Below are 21,500 nucleotides of genomic sequence, written 5' to 3' on the forward strand. Positions count from 1 at the left end.
ACCCATACTAAAGAATATTTTACCAATACTCACCTTTGAATTAATTAATATATTTTATGGTGAAGCCATTCTTGTCTTTACCTAAGGATGAAAAGTATGCTACCTCTTCTTTGGGTTTAACTTTTGCCCTCTGTGGCCTCATGACTGACATGTCTCACTGAAGATAATGATCTAAAGCTATAGAAAAAAATGAGTTTCAATCAGTTTGATAGGTAACTTGGTGCAAATGTCTTGAAGTTGACTTTCAGTGTACCATAATAGCCTGTGCAGTGTGCAGTAAATGTGCCAACGAAAATAAAATACAGTGGATAGCACAGCTCTGCTAAATATTTGCATAAATTAAATGTAATGAACACTAACAGACTTTACTGAAATATTTCTATTGAAAGAACAAATTTAAGTAAACACAAATGCAGCAATTTACCAATACTTCATTTATACTGTACTGGTAATACTAAGCCATTGTATATTTTCACATCAAAAACCAGCCTGTTATTGATTTCCTCTTAAAAATTGCAATTAGCATTCATCTTACTCAACAGACGGTTAGCTCTGCTATGCTAACCGTCGCTAACAGAAGCGTAGCAATTCTAAATAATTAGCTGCATCCATCATAATCAACAGATGGTTAGGTATGCTAACGTAAGCTTAGCTGCACTTACACTGGACTTGCATTATAAATCATTTTCGCGAAAGAGGGAGCAATGTACACAAGCGACCAACAACAACAGGAAAAATTCGAGCTTCAAACCTACCTCATTAGCACAGCTACACGCCATCACATCTCGTGAAGTAAATAGAGCCGGGGGCGGTTCTCTATCGGGGCTGCTAGATGACGTCACTTCCGTACTCAGGGCAATATAATAAATCCCGTTCAAATCAACAAATTGGTTCAGTCGTTGGATTATGAACTTTGTTGATAAGAGTGGCTATTGTTCTATGATTTACAGTGTCAATAAAAAAAATAGATCCCATTTAAAATGAACCCCAAAGGCTCATATATTAAATGAATTACCACAGACTAAAACAAAGGATATTATTGCTAGAATTATAGATCATTTTGTAATCATAAAATGTGATTTCAGTTTCAGTTTTTTAAAAAGGTTTTTTTTTTCATTAACGAAAATGTTTTTTTGCTTTAGTAAATAAAATAACCTTGCTGCTGTCATACAGTTGCTGTCCGAGGATGTTTTAGTACTATACTTTAGTAATGGATGCATGTGTTTTTTGGCAAAATTGTGAGCGAGCCCAATTCCTTGGCTGAGAAGCAACCCTGCAAATGAATGGTCACATGATGCTTTCCTTTTGGCATGAAGCAGGACTGATGGTAGCGCTCACCTTTTCTTCTCCAGACAAGCATTTTTCCGGATGCCCCAAACATTTGGAAAGGGGGTTAATCAGAGAAAATAACTTCAACTCTTTTTTTCTTATTTTGGTCTGTATTTATGGAATCCCCTTTTCACTGGTCACACCAGGCCATCCTCCAAAAGTCTTACTCCCTCACCATGGGTGTAGATGCACTCATACCTGCTTACTGCCATTCCTGAGCAAGCTCTACACTGGTGGTGATGTCCTTATCCCGCAGCTGAATCAACTTTGGGAGATAGTCCTGGCATTTGCTGGATTTTCTTGGGTGCCCTGAAGCCTTCTTCACTTAAAGTTTGTAAGGTCACTAAAGGAAATTACTTTAATTTTCATGGCAAATAGGGACTTTGCAATTCATCTAATCACTATAACATTCTGGAGTACATGCAAATTGCCATCATAAAAAAACAATAATAATAAGTCAGCACTGGAGATTTTTAGAAAATCAATGTCATTCTCAAAACATTTGGCCACTGGTGTACAGAAAGATGTTACATTGTAAAGGCAGGGTGGGATGTTAAATGATGAATCAATATACGGCACTGACAGTTTCTCTGTCTCTGCCTCCAGCTGTTCAAAGTGATGTGATAAACAGCTGTTAACCATTGTATATTTTCAAATAAACAACCACTGCAAGAATTAAATACTGAAATATATAATTAAATGTCATAGTGTATTTCATTATTTAATTTATCTACTTAGGAATTGGTGGCTGCAAAAAAAAAAAAAGGCTCTGCGTCTACAGACAAACATTCACAATACACAGCATTTTGAGAAAAAACTGAATTATGGGGACATGTGCGTAATTGTGGGGACAGGTGACGGTCAGCCAATCAAATGCTGTGAAATTTACACTGGTGTGAATAATTCATGAAGTGGTGCATTACGAGGACCTTCCTACAGGGGGCGTCATCAAATACACAAAAATACACAAATTCATGTAATTATGGTTTACAAGGACATTGGCTAAAACTTTGGATTTAAGCCTTCTACAGCCCTAGAAGCACTTCTGCATTGAATGAATTATGAGGACATGGGCTGTGTCCTCATAATTCAAAATGTCCTCGCAGTGTTGCGTGTATTCAGGTGACATGTCCTCATAATACACAAAGGCAAACACACACACACACACACACACACACACACACACACACACACACACACACACACACACACACACACACACACACACACACACACACACACACACACACACACATTAATACTCAAGTGTGGGGTTTCCCTTTCAAACCATCAGTCCTCTCCACCTGCTTCTCCATTTTTGTGTCATGACTAATCCTCCACGCACTTCTCTCAGCATGCACTGCAACATATTGAAAGACAATCACGCTAAAGTGACATACGTAAACAGACGAAGGAGGAAGAAGCCTAATCTTGGTGGGGGGGGGGGGGGGGGGGGGGTCGTCCCAGCGGTGCACAGCAAACACTTTCTGTTAAACTGAGCGCCTGGCATCTTCAATCTGCAAAAAAAATAAAAATCCTGCTGCGGCTCATGATAATTGCAATGGATTGTTGCCTGCATTGTAAAGGCTGCTTGGGACAAACGGAATAAATGATTAGGATCTGCGTTTTGATTCCTCCAGCTCGTGGAGATCGTTACTGATACACCACCAGCTCTACATTATCACAACCTTCTAGCGTGAAGCTGAACTATATGAGTATGAGGACAGCATAATGATGGAACTTTTATACTTTATGTCATTCCAAAAGTATTATACTTTATGTGGACAGTTAACACTGCACACAATGTTTTAATGATACCAACTTTCAAATTGGCCTATTTTTATTTTCACCTGCTGTTGTTTGACACTAACTTTTAAATACATTCACACAGCTAAACAATGCATCTGCAAGAAGACTACAGCACAGTGGTGCCTTGAGATACCAGTGAGCCGTCGTTCTGATGACTTTTTATGTCGTTGTTTTTTTGCTCTGAACGCTGCATGGCGACAGTAAACTCAACTCGCTGCGTATTTGCTTAGCTTAATGCTAACAATGTAAAAAATATGGGCTAATGCATAACATCAGTGTGGCGATGTTCTAACCCTTTAACTCATGACAGCTAATATCATCAGACTTAAAAAAAAAAGAAAAAAGGCCCAAGTCAAATTTTCACCCTAAATAAATAAATAGATAAATAAATAACATGCCTTATTTACTTAGCTTAATGCTAACAAACAATGTAAAAATATGGGCTGATGCATAGCATTAGTGTGCCGGTGTTTCATGAAGCTTTATTTTCCCATCACTACTCATAGGCATATATATAATTTATCCTCTGAGAAGGTATGTTATTTAAGCTTACTATGTATGTTTGCATGTATTATACTGCCCCCAGGTGGTCAAGGCGCACACACAAGAAGGAGCAGCACAATGGCTATTGAATTGAAGCCCCCAAAAAAGTATATAAATACATTTGAATTTTTTTATTTTGTTACATTATTGATGTATATTTTATGATGTATAATATTATTGTGTGATACTTAATTTTCTTTAAAAAACATTACTTTTTGTTGGGTTTCATTGGGAGAGAGGAACAGGTTGATTGCATTTCCAATCATTCCAAGGGGAAAAGATGATTAGAGACAGACTGTTTTGAGTTACGAGCTGGCTCACCGAATTGATTCGACTTGTATATCAAGGTAACACTGTATAATACTTTGTTCTCTTACAGTATAGTGTTGTACACACACGCGCGCACACACATTTATTCATATCAATCCATTTTTCATAATCCAAATACTGTACCGTGGCATTGTATATCACAATAAATTACAGTATATATCAGTACTTTACTTGTATAATACTTTACATGTATGTGAACATAAATATGGATAAAATTGTTTTTAAATGTATGTATTCCAGTCAAATATAAGTATACCCACTTTGACAGGTAAGATTTAATGATGTGATGGTCCATTAATTGCCTTTTCATCTATAAATCCTTCACCCGACAATGACCCTTCCTCCACATGCGCGTGGTTCCCCTCAGGGAGCTCTGACGGTGGGCAGAGAGGAAACCTCAAGGTTGAGAGGTCGAACTGACCTTGACATTCAGACATGTTCATTTTTCAATACAACTTGCGGGTAACTGAGCCTTGATCCCACCTGACCTTTTAGTGAGAGTCGGGGTACAACCCGGTCGCCAGTCACTCACAGGGCACTTCGAATCTATTTAAAAAATAACACCATCAAATTTTAACATGAATCCTGAGGCGGAATTAACTTTTTGGTAAATGAAAGTGTCCCATTTTTTCTTCAACTCGCACCTCCAGATATTTTTTTTTTTTCCGGGAATGACTATTTTAAGTATATAAGCCAATTTGGAATGTGCATGCCGTATTTGGAATAATTATTCCGCTTCTTTTTAGTTAGGCTTTTGAACTACAGTATCCTGCATTAGTGTCGTGCTACATCCAGCATTGCGAAAGCTCCGCGGCAAAGCCATTCGCTGCGTGGCAAAGCAATGCGATACACGAAAGTCTTGATCTTATGTCATCAGTTTTTAGGGAGGTGAGACAAACTCATATACTCAGTGAAAGTCTTCACCCACTTTGATGTGCGAATGCAAAAAAATGCCCACGCATCTTCTTTTCGTCAGTTATTAACATAAAGCCGCACATGTGGCGCGTGTCTGTGCGCAAGGCGGATCGAAAGATCAAACTGCGGCTGAATTCCAGGTTGCTTTATTCCAAGGGAGCCCCTCGGTCTCTCCTGGACTGGGAGTAATTTGTTGGCTTGCGCTCAACCAGAGGGTGCTGGTTCACAGCGTCTCCCTCTCTCAGTGAATCATCCCTCCTTCAGAGGAGAGATAATTAATTTGTCTGAGCTGCTCTTAACCCGGTGCCGCCGGCATTCAAACACACAGGTGGAAAGATGCACAACGTGGACACCCGCAAGTGCATGGAGGAGATAATGCATAAATCCAGGTACACAGCAAATCGGTCTAGTGTTCGATCAAATATGCAGTAAGCAGTGTTATTTTAACACTGTTAGGATCAAAAGTTACACTGTCAGAGTCAATTTCCTTGAGTGTTGGGGTGGATGTTGGGTGTAACCTGAATAACACTACTTTGAATGTTAAATTGACCACACCCTCATTTCCGGCGAAGGAGAAACTTTCCAATTTTCTAGCACGCTGTCGACATTTTAATAGCGATACATCCAGTTGTTGTTGTCGGGGTGGCGTGGCTCAGTGGTAGAGTGGTTGTTTGGGAACGGTGTGAGTGTGGGTTCGATCTCAGGCCATTTACCAGAATAAAGTGAGCAACATTTTTAACACTGATACTAGTTCAATACACTCATAGGTGTTTAAACACAAGAGTTATGTGCAGTTCGGCAAAATTTTATGTTTAACAATGACACTAGTGTAGAGTACTTTCAACACTAATCAGTGTTAGCCAGTGTAGATTTTTAACATTATACCGTGTTGGAGTAACACTGGTTAAGTGAAAGAAGTAACACTTGAAAATTTGTCAAATTTACACTCATTGCTGTGGACACATATAAACATTTTTCTAGTGTTAGATTTAGCACTCAGTGTGAGGCTAACACTGGCAATTTTGCTGTGTAGAAAAGCAGAATAAGGAACCAATAAATAAAAAGGGAACATATTGAATGGCAAATTCCTTGAAGGATTTTTCATCAACATGTCTCAGCAATATTACTGCATTTCCATCACACAAAACACACACCAACTGCAATATATGGATACTGTATACACACACACACATTAGGAGTCAAAGGTTGTACTCGTGAAAAATGAATGTGCTGGAGAAATGAGCAAGAAATGAATAAGAAGAGCAATAGAGAAAATGGGGAATTGCTGGAGGAAGACGAGGGTCCCACAGACAAGGACCACATTTGTCCTATTCTAAACAAAAAAAAAAAAGGTCTTTATCGGTTACCTGGCTTGTTATATCATTGTTGATAGTTATTGTGAAAAATCATAAACATGAACAGCGTCTTCAGATAATCACTAATTATTAAGAGCTTGCACTCATACTGAAAATCCGCATTCACATCCGTTTACCACTTAACCACTAATTCTCGAATCAATTGGAATGAGTTACTATTGTAGGCTAATTGTACTTTTGCCGAAAATCACGCCCACAGTCCCTTTTATCTACACCATATGATGGTTTCAAATTAACTTTTTTGAAAACATATCGGAGTTTACCGACCCGCTACGGTAATAGAGCCACATCAACCATACTGAAAGGGTTTCCTTCTTAGTTTAAAATAACTTCCATTAACTTCCATGATCCATACAGTGTCGAATAGCAGAATCCAGAATGTTCTTCCAATCATTTATCCGTTTTCTAAACCGCTTATGCTATTGGAACAATAGATCCATCCACTTGTGCTATAGCAGCTGCTAGCTAGCGCTAAGCTAACCTGGGTATTTTTGTATTTGCTCTGTTCCAGCGTCCGACTCTCTTTGTATGCTGCTGTGATGGCTAGAGAGGCTAACAGTGACGTAACAAAGACAAAGGTGTCCATACACTGTCTAGCGGGGCTTTATTGACCGATTAATAGTTGAATTTAATGCTTGATAGCCAACTAAGTATTCCCATTCACGCACAAACTTTTCACACTTTTCACACTACGCATGAGCTACTCCGACCATATGACACAAATTCATGCACAGCCCTACTAATTATTCATAAGACCATATAATTCAATGTAATTTGAGCACATTTGTTATTTCAGCAGTGCGTATCAAACTGGGTAGCCCTTCACATTATTCAGATAGCTATCCAAGAAGTAGCACCTATTTTCAAAAAGGTTGATGACCCCACTCTACAAAATCATTTCGATGACTTCAACTTCTGTAACTGTGACTTTTTTAGGGCATGTGTTTGATTGGCATGGTTCTTCAGCCTCTCATTCACTTTGAACCCGAGCTGTTGTTCCAGATGGTTCGCCAAGCGCCTCATAATTATCTAACGCACCTTAATTGCGTAAAAAGCAAGTGTGTTTGTATGTGCTGGTGTGACTCTAGGTAATTGTCTGATGCTGTGATCACTAATGATCACACAGGCAAACATCTGTCCCAAGGTAATGTGCAAACTGAGCAGGTAGGACATCTGCTATGTGTCTGCAGGTGTGCATGTTGTTTTCAGTCTTCGTGCAAAATTCTTGGGGGCACACAATTTGAAGTATAAAATGTAGTTGCTCAATAGTTGTGTAGCAAGTCATTCTATCTGATGTCTGGGCTGGCTGTAAAAAAATGAAATAAAAAAAATCCATATTATATCACTTGGGAGCAGTCGCGGGAACAATACGGTGCACTCCGCCTCTCATTTGTCCCGCAATGAAAACTGGATATTTTCAAGGATTTATTTTTAAAAATTCGGACAGGATGTAAAAAAGTGGACATGTTTGGTCAGCCTAGCTTTAACAAGAAATATGCTTCCAGTATATACTGTATGTTGTATTTTACAATAATACTAACGTATATTTTACATTTTACTCAGTACATACCTGCGGACAAAAAGCTAATCATCGGAGAGTTAGTCATTGTCAGACACAGTCAATGAATGTTCAAAATATGTGAAACGGGCACTTTGGGATAATGAAAAACTACAAACAAGGCTCAAAATCACAAAGACAATAGAAACATTGAACCGAACAAGACAGAAGGAAACTAGGGAATGAAATCCAGAGACAACGAGAAACACCTGGACACGATGAGTGGCTGGAGGGAGCTGATGAGAACAGGTGCAAAAAAACAAAAACAACATTAAGTAAAATGAGGCATTAAAAAATGAACACAAAGAAAACATAAAACAAAACTCAATCTACCGGTAATTAAAACCAAAGCAACAAATACATATCCTGACACGTGTCGTCACTTTGTATTGGTAAAATAAAACTGCAGGTGAGGGCAGTCTCTGAACTTGTGTTTGCTAGCTGTACTAATACATTCACAATTCACCTTTTTTAATAGTCCCAAATCAGTCATTCTACTTTCTAGAATTTTATTGTCTTCTCATGTGTATGCATAAACGACACGAAGCTTAGTTAATATTTGGCTAGCTATCGGTTAGCTAAAAGTGAACGTAGCATTCTTGTCTTTATGGCTTTTATCGAGACGGATAAAGTGAGTTGTGTTTCCTATTCTTAAAATTCATTCTTTGCATGTTGCCGTTCTCTTTTTACGATTTTAACAAATGCATGATGCTTGAATCCGAATTTAAGAATGACTCTACTTGCTTTATATTGTACACGTTTTACTACCATCAATAGATCACAAGTATATTGTTTAATGAAAAGAATTTATGGCTACATATTTATTTTTGATAAAAAAATGCTAATTGAAAAAACAATTACTACAATTTAACGACATGTGTTCATTGATATTCGATTTTAAAAAGTGACAATGAATGCAGTGTAGAGTGTATGATCACACAGCTTGAAGGAATATGTTATGAGGCCTTAATGGATCCCAGTGGGGACGTTTAAGTGTTTCTGCAGCATTACTTCACGTAGGACAAAACAAATATGAGAGGAATAAAGTGAAATTAAAATAAAATAACAACAATAAAACAATAATGTATGTTCTCCCGCAGCAACCCAGCAGGCCTTGAAGGCTAAAATAGAACGACCAAGGAGAGGTCCGAAATTAACGGCCTGGAGCGAAGGTGCCTTTTGAGTGCCCATAAAACTTTTATATCTTTTTTTTCTTTTTACTTTTCTTATAAACTCAAACTTTTTTTGCCCCCCAGACTGACAATAAACTTTATTCTCTCCTGCAGAATGCCTATGTGTGATTTTAGGGAGCATTTCCAAGGGTACTAAATACATTCTACATTTGTTTTCAAGTGTATTTATGGATACAATTACAGATTAAAACAGGAAGAGCTGGTATGTTTTAACATATTTGTGAGTACTCTATGTTCCAACATAATTGTGAGTATGTTTGAACGTATTTAGATTAGGGGTGTGAGGCGATTACAATTTCAATCGTAATTAATCGCATGACTTCAATAGTTAACTTACGATTAATCGGTTCTAAATGTACAATAATTATGATTTTTTTATGGTTTCGTACTCTTGTTAACATAAAAGTGGGAAAAAAAATGTTAAACAGAAACATGGCTACATTTTTTAATCCTTGATACAGTAATTTCCAAGTAAGGGGCGGTTTTTAGAAAACGTATGGTGTTAAAGCAACACTAAATACGATTTGAACCTTCAATTCATATTTTCATAATTCTGCAGATGAAACATTGACTTCCAACTAAATTAGATGAAACCTTTGTCATGGCCTGAGGGGGTCTGTATCATTTTTACGGGCACTAAACAACTTTGAGGTGAGGTCAGTCGTTTGTGTGTACAATAAAGAAGGTAAGATCACAACCATCATCTGCTGTTAATATACATGAGAAACGTTTCAATGCTGTATAAAGACAAAATTGAAAATAGCTACTGGAAACAATGTAATTCAGTCCAACTCTGAAATGTGTTTCTTTCAAGGGAAATTAAGTCATTTACTGCCATTGACGGCTATAGACGTCAAAAATCAATTTCAAATATTTATATTCGTTAAAAATGTTTTTTTCACTTTTTTCAACAAGAGTATGAAAACCTAGATTTTTTTTGATTGCACATTTAGAACAGATGTAAAATTAGTGATTAATCGTGAGTTAACTAGTGAAGTCATGTGATTCAATTACAATTTAACATTTGTATCGCCCGACGCCCCTAATTTTTAAATAATCTTTTCTTTTTTGAAATCGCGTCAGGCGATTAATTTTTTTAAAATTGTAATTAATTGCATGATTTCAATAGTTAACTCACGATTAATCACAAATTTTATATCTGTTCTAAATGTACAATATTTTTTTCTAGGTTTTCATACTATTGTTAAGAAAAGTGGGATTTTGTTTTTTAAACTAATAGAAATAGTTCAAATAAAATTTTGACGTCTATAGCCGTCAATGGCAGTGAATGAGTCAAAGGGAAAACAATACCGCTATTGTCCAAAGGTGCCGCCAAAATCAACGAAAAAAACAAATGCTCATTTGTGCTATTTTAAAGGAGCTTTAAATTAACACACTAATTTTGACACCCCTAATTGTTTACATGTTTACTCCACCTTGGCGGCTCCGTAATCATGCACCCAATGTGATGACATATTGTGTGCTGCCACCGCGCCTCCCCTCCGTTTTATCACCCGCTGCCCACCCTGCGGTAGGAGAAATAATTTATCAAAAGGCTCAAATGGTCTTTCAAGTCATGTAAGTTCAGGCTGTGTGTGTGTCTGTGTGTGTGTCTGTGTGTGTGCGTACAGCAGTAAACAGCAGTTCAAAGGTCAAATCGATACGCGCGAGTGAGTCATCCATCAGTAAATAAATAACATCTCCATCCAGTGGATGAACAAGGGTCACACAAAGCACAACACAAACGGGAAAGCACTTCTCCTGAATGGCATGTTGTGGCGCGCTTGCGCTACTGCTTTTATTTGCAGTTCGTAAACATACAGGAGTTAAACGTGTGAGCGAAGAGATAAGAAAACGGGGACACTGGGGAGAAAATCAAATCAAAGAAAGCCCAGATTGAGTTTGGAAAAGAAAACGGCAAAGAGCCATAGCGTAAACATTGCGCCTTTCCTCGGGGGAACCATCCTGGCTATCAAGTGGAGGTTATTATGCTATGAAGCGCTAATGAATTCATTAGCTAAATGAAATGTCAATAAAGAGCTTGAGAGAGTGTTAAAATCAATGCAGAGCGTCTCATTGGCTCCCTCCTCCTCTTTCGCTTTGTCCCCGCTCACCCATCCGTCCCAATTATCCACCTTTCTCCCCCTGCACACGCGCGTACACGCGCACGTGGTCACATTGAGTGTGATGGAGGACATAAGTGGTGATCAGCAGGAGCACTTTGCAGTGGTCAGCAGGAATAAGCCGCTCATACGCTACTTTCGTATTCAGCCGCACTCACCTGCCCACTTTAAAAGTGTTTTACTTTTTGCGGTGTGCGCGTCGTGTTCGTGAGCGACTGCAGCATTAGAAGCCTTGATTCTATAACAACCTCTTTACTCGTGTTCATAGAAGCAACTCAATGGCAGCTTTTATTTCATTTCAACCTTGTGTAAACTCTTTAAATCTGACCCTCAAAGTGTAATCTACTTCGGAGCCACTGTGCTAAATACAACTCAGGAGTAGTATACAATGCCTTTTGTTGACAAGCAAACTGAGGAGAAGTTAGTTCTACTATATAGTACATATACTATACTTCATTCTTAAAAAGCTGAAGAAAAAATATGTCTTGTCTCCTGACGGTTATGTAATATTTCACTGTTGAATATTTAAGTGAGAGTCATTTGTCTTGCAGTGGTGGAAATATATGAATTACAGCAAAAGCGAGAATTCTCAAGATCAAATTGTGTGTATATGTGAGTGGACTCAGTTATGTAAGGCGAAAAATGTAGCGGTCCGCTAAATAAAACATATTCCTTCTGGGATCTGACCACAACTCAATATGAATGATGTGTAAGAGACGTATGGTGGCCTGAAACCCTCAAATACTGTAAGGGGTTTGAGGAGACTCACTCAAAAGATCTACTGTGACGTTATTAGGTATTAAAAGGCATTTTACAGTAATTTGTTGACCTTTTATAGGACATGGAAGATGACGATGATTGGATTGCACTACTTTTTAGGGCGGGTGCTTCAACCATCAACCAAACATAAAAAAAAGGACAGTAAATTCCTCTCAGTACCAAAATTGTCTTGTGTCTTTATATAAATTAGCAGGTGGGTTGGTATGGTACACGAGTGGTTAACGCAACTGCCTCACCGTTCTGATGCTCCAGCCTTCCTTTGAAGTCAGGGATGGGTAAAAACGGTTTAAAGACACAGTGTGTAAATCTTTTTTTAATTTGTTTTTAAATGTTTATTAATTTTAAAAACACAGTATAAATATCCAATATGCAAAAAAATATGTTATAGCACATCAAAGTACATTTTATTATACAATCCTAGGTCTGGTAATCGCTAAATATATTATATACAGTCGGTTGCGCCAGGAGGCTGACATGTTTTGCCTCCATCTTTCTGCTATGGAAAGAGACAAACTTAGCGAACATAGCCATTGGTGGTAGGCTTGCGAAACGTGGTCTCTCTGAAGGCCCCGCAGTGTGCGTACATCAAAAGGACGTTGCATTCTAATAGTTCACCACCAAGATGGCACTAAATTCTACACACTGTCCCTTTAATTTTTTAATTTATTTTTTACAAACCCCCAAATTTCTTTAAAAAAAAAAAACGCTCTAATATACCTTGTCCAGGAAAAATGCGGGGGGAAAATTATCAAAACAATAAAAATTTAAATAATAAATAATAATGGTTATTATAAATATTTGTGGTTATTTTGTTGTTTCTCTCAAACCCTTTGTTGTTGGGTTAGGATAAAGAATATTTTATATATGCATTGAAAAAAGCCTGATTAAAAATGAAATATACTTGTATATTGCCCATTTGTACGTATTTTTTCATGTTTGAAATATAAGAAGAGAAGAAAAAGTGTATAGCCAGTCACAAAGTTTCATGGAAAGAATTTACATAGTTGTGTAATCCTGTTTAAAAAGAACAACAATACTTCTCATCCCTGGGCTTTCTTGTACAATTACAACAAGTTTTTCTCCCCAAACGCCCAAAAATTCTCTTAGATTTGTGCATCTTTGTCACATTCCAATACGCCAAAGATTTATGCGCGCAGCCGTGAGCAAAGTATCGAACCAATTGGCTCGTCTCCGTCTCCTCAAGCCATAAACGCTCTTTCCAACATGCTCAGGTTCATTTTTATTCGATTTTTTTTTTCACACAGCTAAATTGTTGTTTCAAGATAATTGTTGGGGGCATATGTTTAAACGCCATCTCATTTACATAAACACTGTTCAGCTCCCCCTTTGGAGTCGCATGGGTGCAAAATGCACGCACGCGCACACATGCTGAAACATTGGCACTCTTTCTGACACCCAGCACAGATTCATCTGTTTTCTGCAACGGCAGTTAAATATACATCAAAGCGGATGTTCAGCTTAGTATGCACACACAAGGCTATATAATATTCGATAGGCAGAGCGCCTCCAAAAGAGATGGGCCTCCGTCCTCTCGTGTTTCTTTTGTCTCACCTTCTGTCCTCAATAAAAAAAGCGTTAAAGGCGCCAATGAGATTTTCAAGACTGACTCATGGGTGACTGTTCCGCACAAATGTAATTAGGAGGACGGCAGTTAAGGCACGTCCGAGAGACCCGTCACGGTGGCTAATTGGCGATGAGGAGGCAATGTCTAATGTCGACATACCGGGGCAACCCGCAGCGAGAGACGAGACGACACACAGAAAGGTAGCAGGCACAGTGGGGGCAGCTGTTGACTTTCTGACTCATTCCTTGAAGAGCTTTCTGATAAATCCCAGCTGTGGAATGTTCCTCTAATGAAAGGTTTTGTGTCTAAAATAGCTTTTTAAAACTGATTTAAAAATGATGTCTTTTGGAGGTGTTCAGCAAACAGCGCTTCAGCGAAACATTTAATATCAGGTTTCAGGTAGAGTTTTTTTTTTAAACGCATTACAGTCAAAGCAATAATGACAGAACACAGCGTTGTGGGAAGCCATTGTGTTATTAAAAACTCTCCAGCAAAATCCATTTTGTGTATCATTATCAGCGGCGAGGATTTAACCAACTTAATCACATAAAACTGTTTACACATCAATACACTATCATGTCGCAATGAAAGAAACCATCAAAATTACACTAAAAAGCAAAATAGAACTTCAGTTCAGCATCAATATTTACCTAAGAATAGAACAAAACAGAATTTAAGTAAAAGTACATTCCACTCATCCGAAATGCTGATTAATAAATGCATTAATGTGTGCGGAACACTAAAGACATGTTTTACTGGTTGAATTTAGCCCAACCAATCAGAGCACAGAAAAATGTTGATGCTGCTGTGAGGCAAGTTTTAAATCGAACTTGTTAAAGAAATAGTTACATTGCTAATATTGTTTAAGTTAAATTGGCCAACACTACCAATTCTGAACGTTGTGGGCAGATTAGATTGGCATGGCAACACATAGAAGCTGCAATCTGATTGGATAAAACAAATCTAACATACACACGAGTGCTTAAAGTGGAAGTCAACCGTAAACATTTCTTGACAATAATATGTTATATGTGACCACACTAGTCCAAACATGTCATTCTGATTATTAATACATTTGTGGAATATGAGTTATGAAGCAAAATCCAGCCGTTTTTATCCATCTCAGGGGGCGGCCATTTTGCCACTTGCTGTCGTCTGAAGACATCACAGTTGCTCAGGGCTCAGACGACCAATCACAGCTCACCTGTTTTCTGAAGCTGAGCTGCGATTGGTTGTAACCTGAGACCTGATCAACTGTGTGATGTTATTTTCAGTCGACAGCAAGTGGCAAAATGGCCGCCCCCTGAGATGGATAAAAATTGATTTTGCTACTAAACTCATATTCCACTAACACAGTATTAACCAGAATACCATATTTAGACTAATGGGGCTGCATAAAACTTTTTTTTATTTTTATTTTTTTAAAGGGGGTTGACTTCCCCTTTAAAGCAGTGCAAATTATTTTTTGACTTAAGAAAAATACATTTTTGTTCATCAATATGTGCAGTGATGAGTTTTGACAGGCAGAATAATGAATTGCTCTTTCACTTAGATACATAATTTACCCGCATGTGTATCCACCTGTTGTTAATCATACAACAGAATAGGTATGGCACACACACACACACACACACACACACATAGATTAAGAGAATTTGTGAGTAAAGTGAGACAAGATAATTGTTATTTCAATATACTTTTAAAATATATTTTTGTCTCGCCACCCCCTCGCAGTCTGCTGGTAGTTACTGTTAGTATAATTTTGCGAGCATTAAAGATAAAAGGACCGGGTGAAGGGTTAACATCCGGATCCGGGTAATGGCACCAAGTCGAGCCATCTCCTTTTTTTTTCTTCTTTTTTTTCTTTCTTTTTTTTTCTTCTTTTTTTTCTTTCTTTCTTTTTTTTTAAATAAAAAAAAAAGTCGAGCCATCTCTATTAAAGTGCCGAAGAGGCCAAATGTAACAATGGCGGGCTTTAAGATGTTTCTAACGTAAAGTATGTGCCTTGGCGCAGTAAAAGCTGGGACACACTGTTCTGGTGTACAGCGTTCCCTCGCTATAACGCGGTTCACTTTTCGCGGCCTCGTTGTATTGCGGATTTTTTTAGTGCAATTTTGCATGATTATTTTTTTTTTTTTTACAGTAATGTACTTATTTTATAACATTTATAAAGGTTTGAACATTAAGAATGTTTAATTAAGAGAGAAATGTGAGAAAATGTCAATGCCTCGATAAGAAAAGTGTATAAACTGTGTGGTTAGAGCCTTAAAATATTTATAATAAATGTAAAACATAAAGCTAACTACTTTGTGGATTTCATTTATTGTGGGTATTTTGTGGAACTTAACCCCAGCGGAAAACGAGGGAACGTATCCCAAAAGTGTTCGGTTGGAGGAGGTGGGGCCATTGGGGAACAGTTATAATGGAACATAAATGGGCCTTCCCCCAAAAGTTGGAAGTACAAAATTATCCAAAATGTTTTAGTATAATCAGAATTAAGATTTAATGCCAACTAGGTCAAAAAGTCCCGACCTCAGTTTGATTAATTCATTGAATAAAAGGAATTAGTCTGTGTCCTCCTCAGTGTGAAGGACTATTCCCACTCCCTTTGTCTAAAAAAAAAAAAAATGTCTCGCCAAGGTGCAATATTTCAGCAAGCGCAAGAGATTCCGTCCAAACGGCTTGACCACAACACTGTTTATCCTCCTGACAGGCACATAAATTGGGCCGTGTCCACACGGATGCGGATAAATATGGAAGCGTGTATATTTGTCTGACCTTCCTGACAGCCTCTTAGTCAGCTTTTATCTAACTTTCAAAGCTTTGCACATGTAGATTCATCTTTATCAACGCGGACACGGCCTTATCTCCCCCAAGCCACGGCTCGGACGGAATGCAAATGCGGCGAGGTCCTCTTCCGCCTCACAACTTAATAACACTAAAGTGATACCTCAGACTAAATAGGTGCTTGATGCCTCATTACTTCGTGATAATCATCCATCCTGTTTGGGCTTCCTGTTAAATTAAGTAAAGCATCCTCATGCCAGGAAATGATCACAACGCGTTCTTCAATTACAAATCAGAGGCGGCGTAATCCACAATACGCACATAAATATTCTCATCTCCTCCCTTTTTTTTTAAGATTAATCAGAAAAGGTCATTGCAGCAGTATCTTTAATGACTAAACAAACTTTTAAGGGTATTTAAATGCCTGCAATCTACTGAAAGTGAAACTTAACAAAACACATCAAATGCTTAGTGTAAAAAAAAAAAAGTCAACTAATCTAAACTTTTGCGTTTACAGCTAAAACATTTACAGTCGACAGTTAACTTTGAGTACTTGTCCGCAATATTTCTCCTAGGTAAGCTTGTTGTAATAATGACCAAGTTTTACAGTATATATTCAATCAATGCACATTTTACACAAGAGGCGCAACCAAAATTATTTTTCATTCCAGCACAATGTCACATAAAAGGTTCAACTTATTCCAATAAGAAACATGTGACACAAAACGTTTTCTTATTGTTATTCCACCTCAGATTTAAATATTACACCATAGCATTGCCATTCCTTTAGTGAAGTTGAACTCCATCAAGGAACAAAAGCACTTTTTTTTCCCCCTCTCAGGCCTCATATTAACTTGAATTCATGGCGTCAAAGCACTTACTAAGCATGGACAGTGTATCATCGCCAGGGTTGGGATGGTTACTTTTGAAATGTATTCCGTTACAGTTACAAGTTACCTGCGAAAAAATGTAGTTAGTAATGTAATCAAAGTACCATAATATTAAAGTAATGTAACTAGACTACTTTGGATTACTTTTGGATTACTCCAATACCAAGTATGCTCATGAAGACAAAATAAAAATAAATATCACCACAATATATATTCTATACAATGCGCCCCTGCTATTTGCGGGTGATAGGGACCCGGGGCAGCCTACAAATAGCAAAAATACATAATAATAATAATAATAATAAATAAAAAAAGACAAAAATGGACATAAGTGGTTTTCACATAGCAGTGACAATATGCAAAATGTTTTTGTAAGATGAGAAGTAGCCACAGTTCCATAGTTACAAACGGCTTCCACCTTCTAAACACTTCAAAATAAGAATAGATAAGAACATTTTTCATGACATGATGTAATGATGAGCATTTGATTGGCTGTCGCGTGATTGTTTGCATGCGCCGAACAGAAGAGCGCGGAGGAAGAGATGAGGGAGCGCGGCAACAGACGGATGAGACATCAAAAGAGTGACTGGAGAGGTGGCGGCAGACAGATGAAACGGCGAGTTAATACAACGCGTCACACTTCAATATTTGAGGCTTGACATTTCAACACATGTAAGTTTGTCGAGAAAGATGTTGCATAATGTGACGGATTAACCGCGCGTCAAGTCTTTTTTTCTGATGGTAATAAAGTTAACAGGAAATAATGGCTGCCTGCATGCAAGGCTAAATTAGTTATAACAAGAGCTGTGTCTAAGTGTTAGAAGCAATTTCAGTATAAACTACAATCTCAAAAATATGGTATACATATTGTTATTAACCCCTGACAGTGGCAATCGAAACTAACCATTGCTTCATTGTACAGACTCTCTAAGTGTACTTTTTTTTTTTCAAACTAACAAATTTATAATCTCACAATAACATCAATAATTATGGCCAAAACTTAACTTTCTGTAGGCGTAAAAAGCAGGATTACAGAGGATGACATTCAATAATTTTTCAACAAAACTAGCCTGTGCTGAAATACTTTCGTTACACCATCTGAAACTAAATAACAGAGGTGGGCACTTCCGTCTCACTGTCGGCTCCGTTGTTGACGGATGGCCACATTTTCGACGAGCGCTTTATGACTCGAAGCCTCGAGAAAATACGCAAATTAAGAAGGACCATCTGTACTGACCTGGATCGACGGACGGAAACCTGTTTCGTTTGGTGCTCAGTCCATGTGTTTTTTTTAAGGTTTCGTGTCATAAAGCACTTTCCGAAAATGCGGAAGCGCACGCCGGAAGGTGAGAATACGTCAATAAAGGACCGATGTAACGACAGTTTTGCCCAGTTCTGTTAAATATTCCCTACAGAAATGTTTTTATAGTCTTTACGGCACTACACTTTTGAAATGATACAACCACATTCAACACATGCAGTACAGGCCAAAAGTTTGGACACACCTTCTCTTTCAATACTATGCTTTATTTTCATGAGATTCTCGCTGAAGGCATCAAAACTATGACGACAACTATGATAACTATCGAACACATTTGAAGTTATGTACTTCACAAAAAAAGGTGAAAATAATCAAATAAATGCATAAATAAATAGCCACCATTTACTCTGATTACTTTTTTGCACATTCTTGGCACATTCTTGGCATTCTCTCAATGACCTAAAAGGGTTTTCCAACCGTTTTTAAGGAGTTCCCAGATGTAAGAAAGCCCAGAGTAGGCAAAAAAGTAACCAGAGCAAAGGATGGCTCTTTTGAAGAATCTATAATATGAAACATGTTTTCATTTATTTCACCTTTGTTTTGTTAGGTACGTAACTCCACGTCAGTTCATACATAGTTTTGATGCCTTCAGTGAGAATCTACAAAGTAACCAGTCATGAGAATAAAGTAAATGCACTGAATAAGAAAGTGTGTCCAATCATTTGGCCTGTACTGTACATTAAGAGAGAACAAGGGCAATGGATAGCGTAAAATATTGTACAGTGTAACAGGTTTGTACTGACCTGCTAAATGGACAGTAAAAAAAACAAAACTAATGTTTTTCCGACTAACATATTAATAATCATAATATCACAGCCAAGACTTACATTATAAAATCAACCTATACAGTTGACGCTTTCTGTAGGCGCAAAAAGCAGGATTACAGAGGATGACGTTCAGTACTTACTCAACAAAACTAGCCTGTGCTGAAATACTACAAACTAAATAGTGTGCCACCATATAGTGGCTGACAGTGGAATTGCATCTAACATTGACGAGAGTTAGATCAAAATAGAATTATTAACTGTGCAAAAAAATCTTTTATTTTACTATCAATATTTTTTTTTTGTCTTCAATGATATGATGACCATTTGTCTCCCTCTCACCGTCTACTTTGACACTGGAACAGATTAACTAATTTACCACCATTTCTTGGGGTTAAATTAGAGCAAACTCAATGTCAACCGGAACAGATTGTGTTCAACATTGGAGGTTCCCCACTTTGTTTCCCCCCACAATGCAGAAATTGCATTTGTTTTTTCACCTCTGCATGTTTTTCTTTGATTTGGAATAGTCAAGAGTCTGTGAAATATTGAAGTATTGTTAAATACAACTTTATTTGCAGCGTCTCTGCTCGGCTCCTTGCGTCTGTTCCCTTAGTGCTATCGCCTAGTGAGAGCGGGCCAAATATGACACGCACGCACACACACGCGGATGTATAACAGCGGCTGTATTCTGCCTTACACAGCAAACTTCTCATAAGTTCCAACACTTCGTCTTGGTGCACATTAAGAACTCGAAAATGTGTGGTGAGGTGACACGCACGCACCCACACACACACACACGCCTAGCGTGTTTGACACCAAATGCCATTGTGGTGGCCGGAAAGAACCAATGGCACAATGGGAAAAGGTCAGAGAGTTATTCAAGAAAGCTTACAACACACGCAGACACACACAAAGCTACACACATCCTATTAGTAACACACCTCAGGTAATTAGTGCTATTTACAACAGGGCAGCTCATCTCCTCCCGAAAGCACTCTCATGCAATTCCATTTGTTTAATTCCCATTGCCTTGGGAGAGAAAATTAGCATGCAGGGACAATGACTTTCTGCTTGAATACCCAATTGTGGCATTCGCATTCTTACTCCCCTCACAATAATAATAAAAACAATAATAAAAGCAGTACAGCTCAGTCATCAACTATGTCATTAAACGAGCTTGCCTGTGGCTGTTGAGAGTTTTCCACTACTTTACTGCCATTTCCTAAAAGCGCCATGCTCAAGATGTACAAACACAAAAAGGGGAGGGAGAGGGCACCTACCGGTGACTCACACGCTGCCGTGGTGCACAGCGGCCCCCTGAAGACCCCCTTGACGCGCCGAAAGTGCCCGTTGCTGAGATGCGTGGAGCTGATCACCAGGTAGTAACACGCGCCGCACGCCATCCCGGGGGGCTCGCGGGGTTTGGGGCCCATGCACGGCCGCCGCTGCGGCGTCCCTGAGTGCGTCAAAGTCGGCGCAGGTGAGGACCGGCTGGCTCCCCCCACTCACGCCCCCCCACCACCGCTACTCACTCGCGAGCGTGCACATGGAGAGTACGGATGACAACTATTTGAGTGAAGGAAGGAGGTGGGTGAGCTATTTGGAAGCGAGCTGAGTCGCTGGAGTGCGCCGCGCTTGGCATGCTGTCCTCGGTCAGGCTGAGATGAATGAATGCGCGCCTTTTTTGGAGGGGGCTCCACTTGTATCTCACCCCCACCTCTGTGCCCCTCATCCCTCCTTCCTCTCGGCTTGGTGCACTTTTTGCAGCTCCTACTAGTCAGCGCACGGAAGGATGTCAGAGGAGGTGTGACACTCTTCCCCGACTCTTCTTCTCTGCTTCTTGATGGTTTCTATTGATTGGCAGCAGATTTAAGATGTCCCCGTGCTATGAATTAAATCCAGAGGTGGCGGAGGCGTAAATCCATCCACAGGAGTTATGGTCGCAGCTCTAGCCGATCAAGGCAGGCTGATGTGGATCAAATTCTTTCCCACGGAAGAAATACTCTCTCTCTCTCTCTCTCTCTCTCTCTCTCTCTCTCTCTCTCTCTCTCTCTCTCTCCTCTCTCTCTCTCTCTCTCTCTCTCTCTCTCTCTCTCTCTCTCTCTTTCTCTCTCCCCTCCTGATCCATTTCGTGTCAGCACGTGCGTATGTGGATGCAATTCCACTCCGTGTGGATGCATTGTTTTCCACTCGT

At 38.8% G+C, this 21,500-nt stretch overlaps 2 protein-coding genes across 3 annotated transcripts in view; both read right to left on the reverse strand.

The window, feature by feature from the left end:
* Window positions 1-961, reverse strand: part of LOC147172294 (uncharacterized) — a 9,801-nt gene extending 8,840 nt beyond the window's left edge. Inside the window, exon 1 of the mRNA XM_086078732.1 lies at window positions 34-961. The gene's annotated coding sequence lies outside the window, so the exon portion shown is untranslated. The remainder of the gene's footprint in view (window positions 1-33) is intronic.
* LOC147172293 (zinc finger protein 804A-like) overlaps window positions 1-21,278 on the reverse strand; it is a 61,761-nt gene extending 40,483 nt beyond the window's left edge. For both annotated transcript variants that reach the window (XM_086077563.1, XM_086077564.1), the window contains exons 1-2: window positions 20,839-21,278; window positions 20,587-20,762 (exon numbers count right to left, since the gene is read on the reverse strand). In XM_086077563.1, coding sequence (XP_085933689.1) covers window positions 20,587-20,762; window positions 20,839-20,854 — 192 coding nt within the window. In that variant the 5' untranslated portion in view covers window positions 20,855-21,278. The remainder of the gene's footprint in view (window positions 1-20,586; window positions 20,763-20,838) is intronic.
* Between the last annotated feature and the right edge of the window lie 222 nt (window positions 21,279-21,500).

The sequence above is a fragment of the Leptonotus elevatus genome, chromosome 6 (assembly GCF_054856555.1).
Source record: "Leptonotus elevatus isolate MCC_2025b chromosome 6, RoL_Lele_1.0, whole genome shotgun sequence".
Taxonomy (NCBI): domain Eukaryota; kingdom Metazoa; phylum Chordata; class Actinopteri; order Syngnathiformes; family Syngnathidae; genus Leptonotus; species Leptonotus elevatus.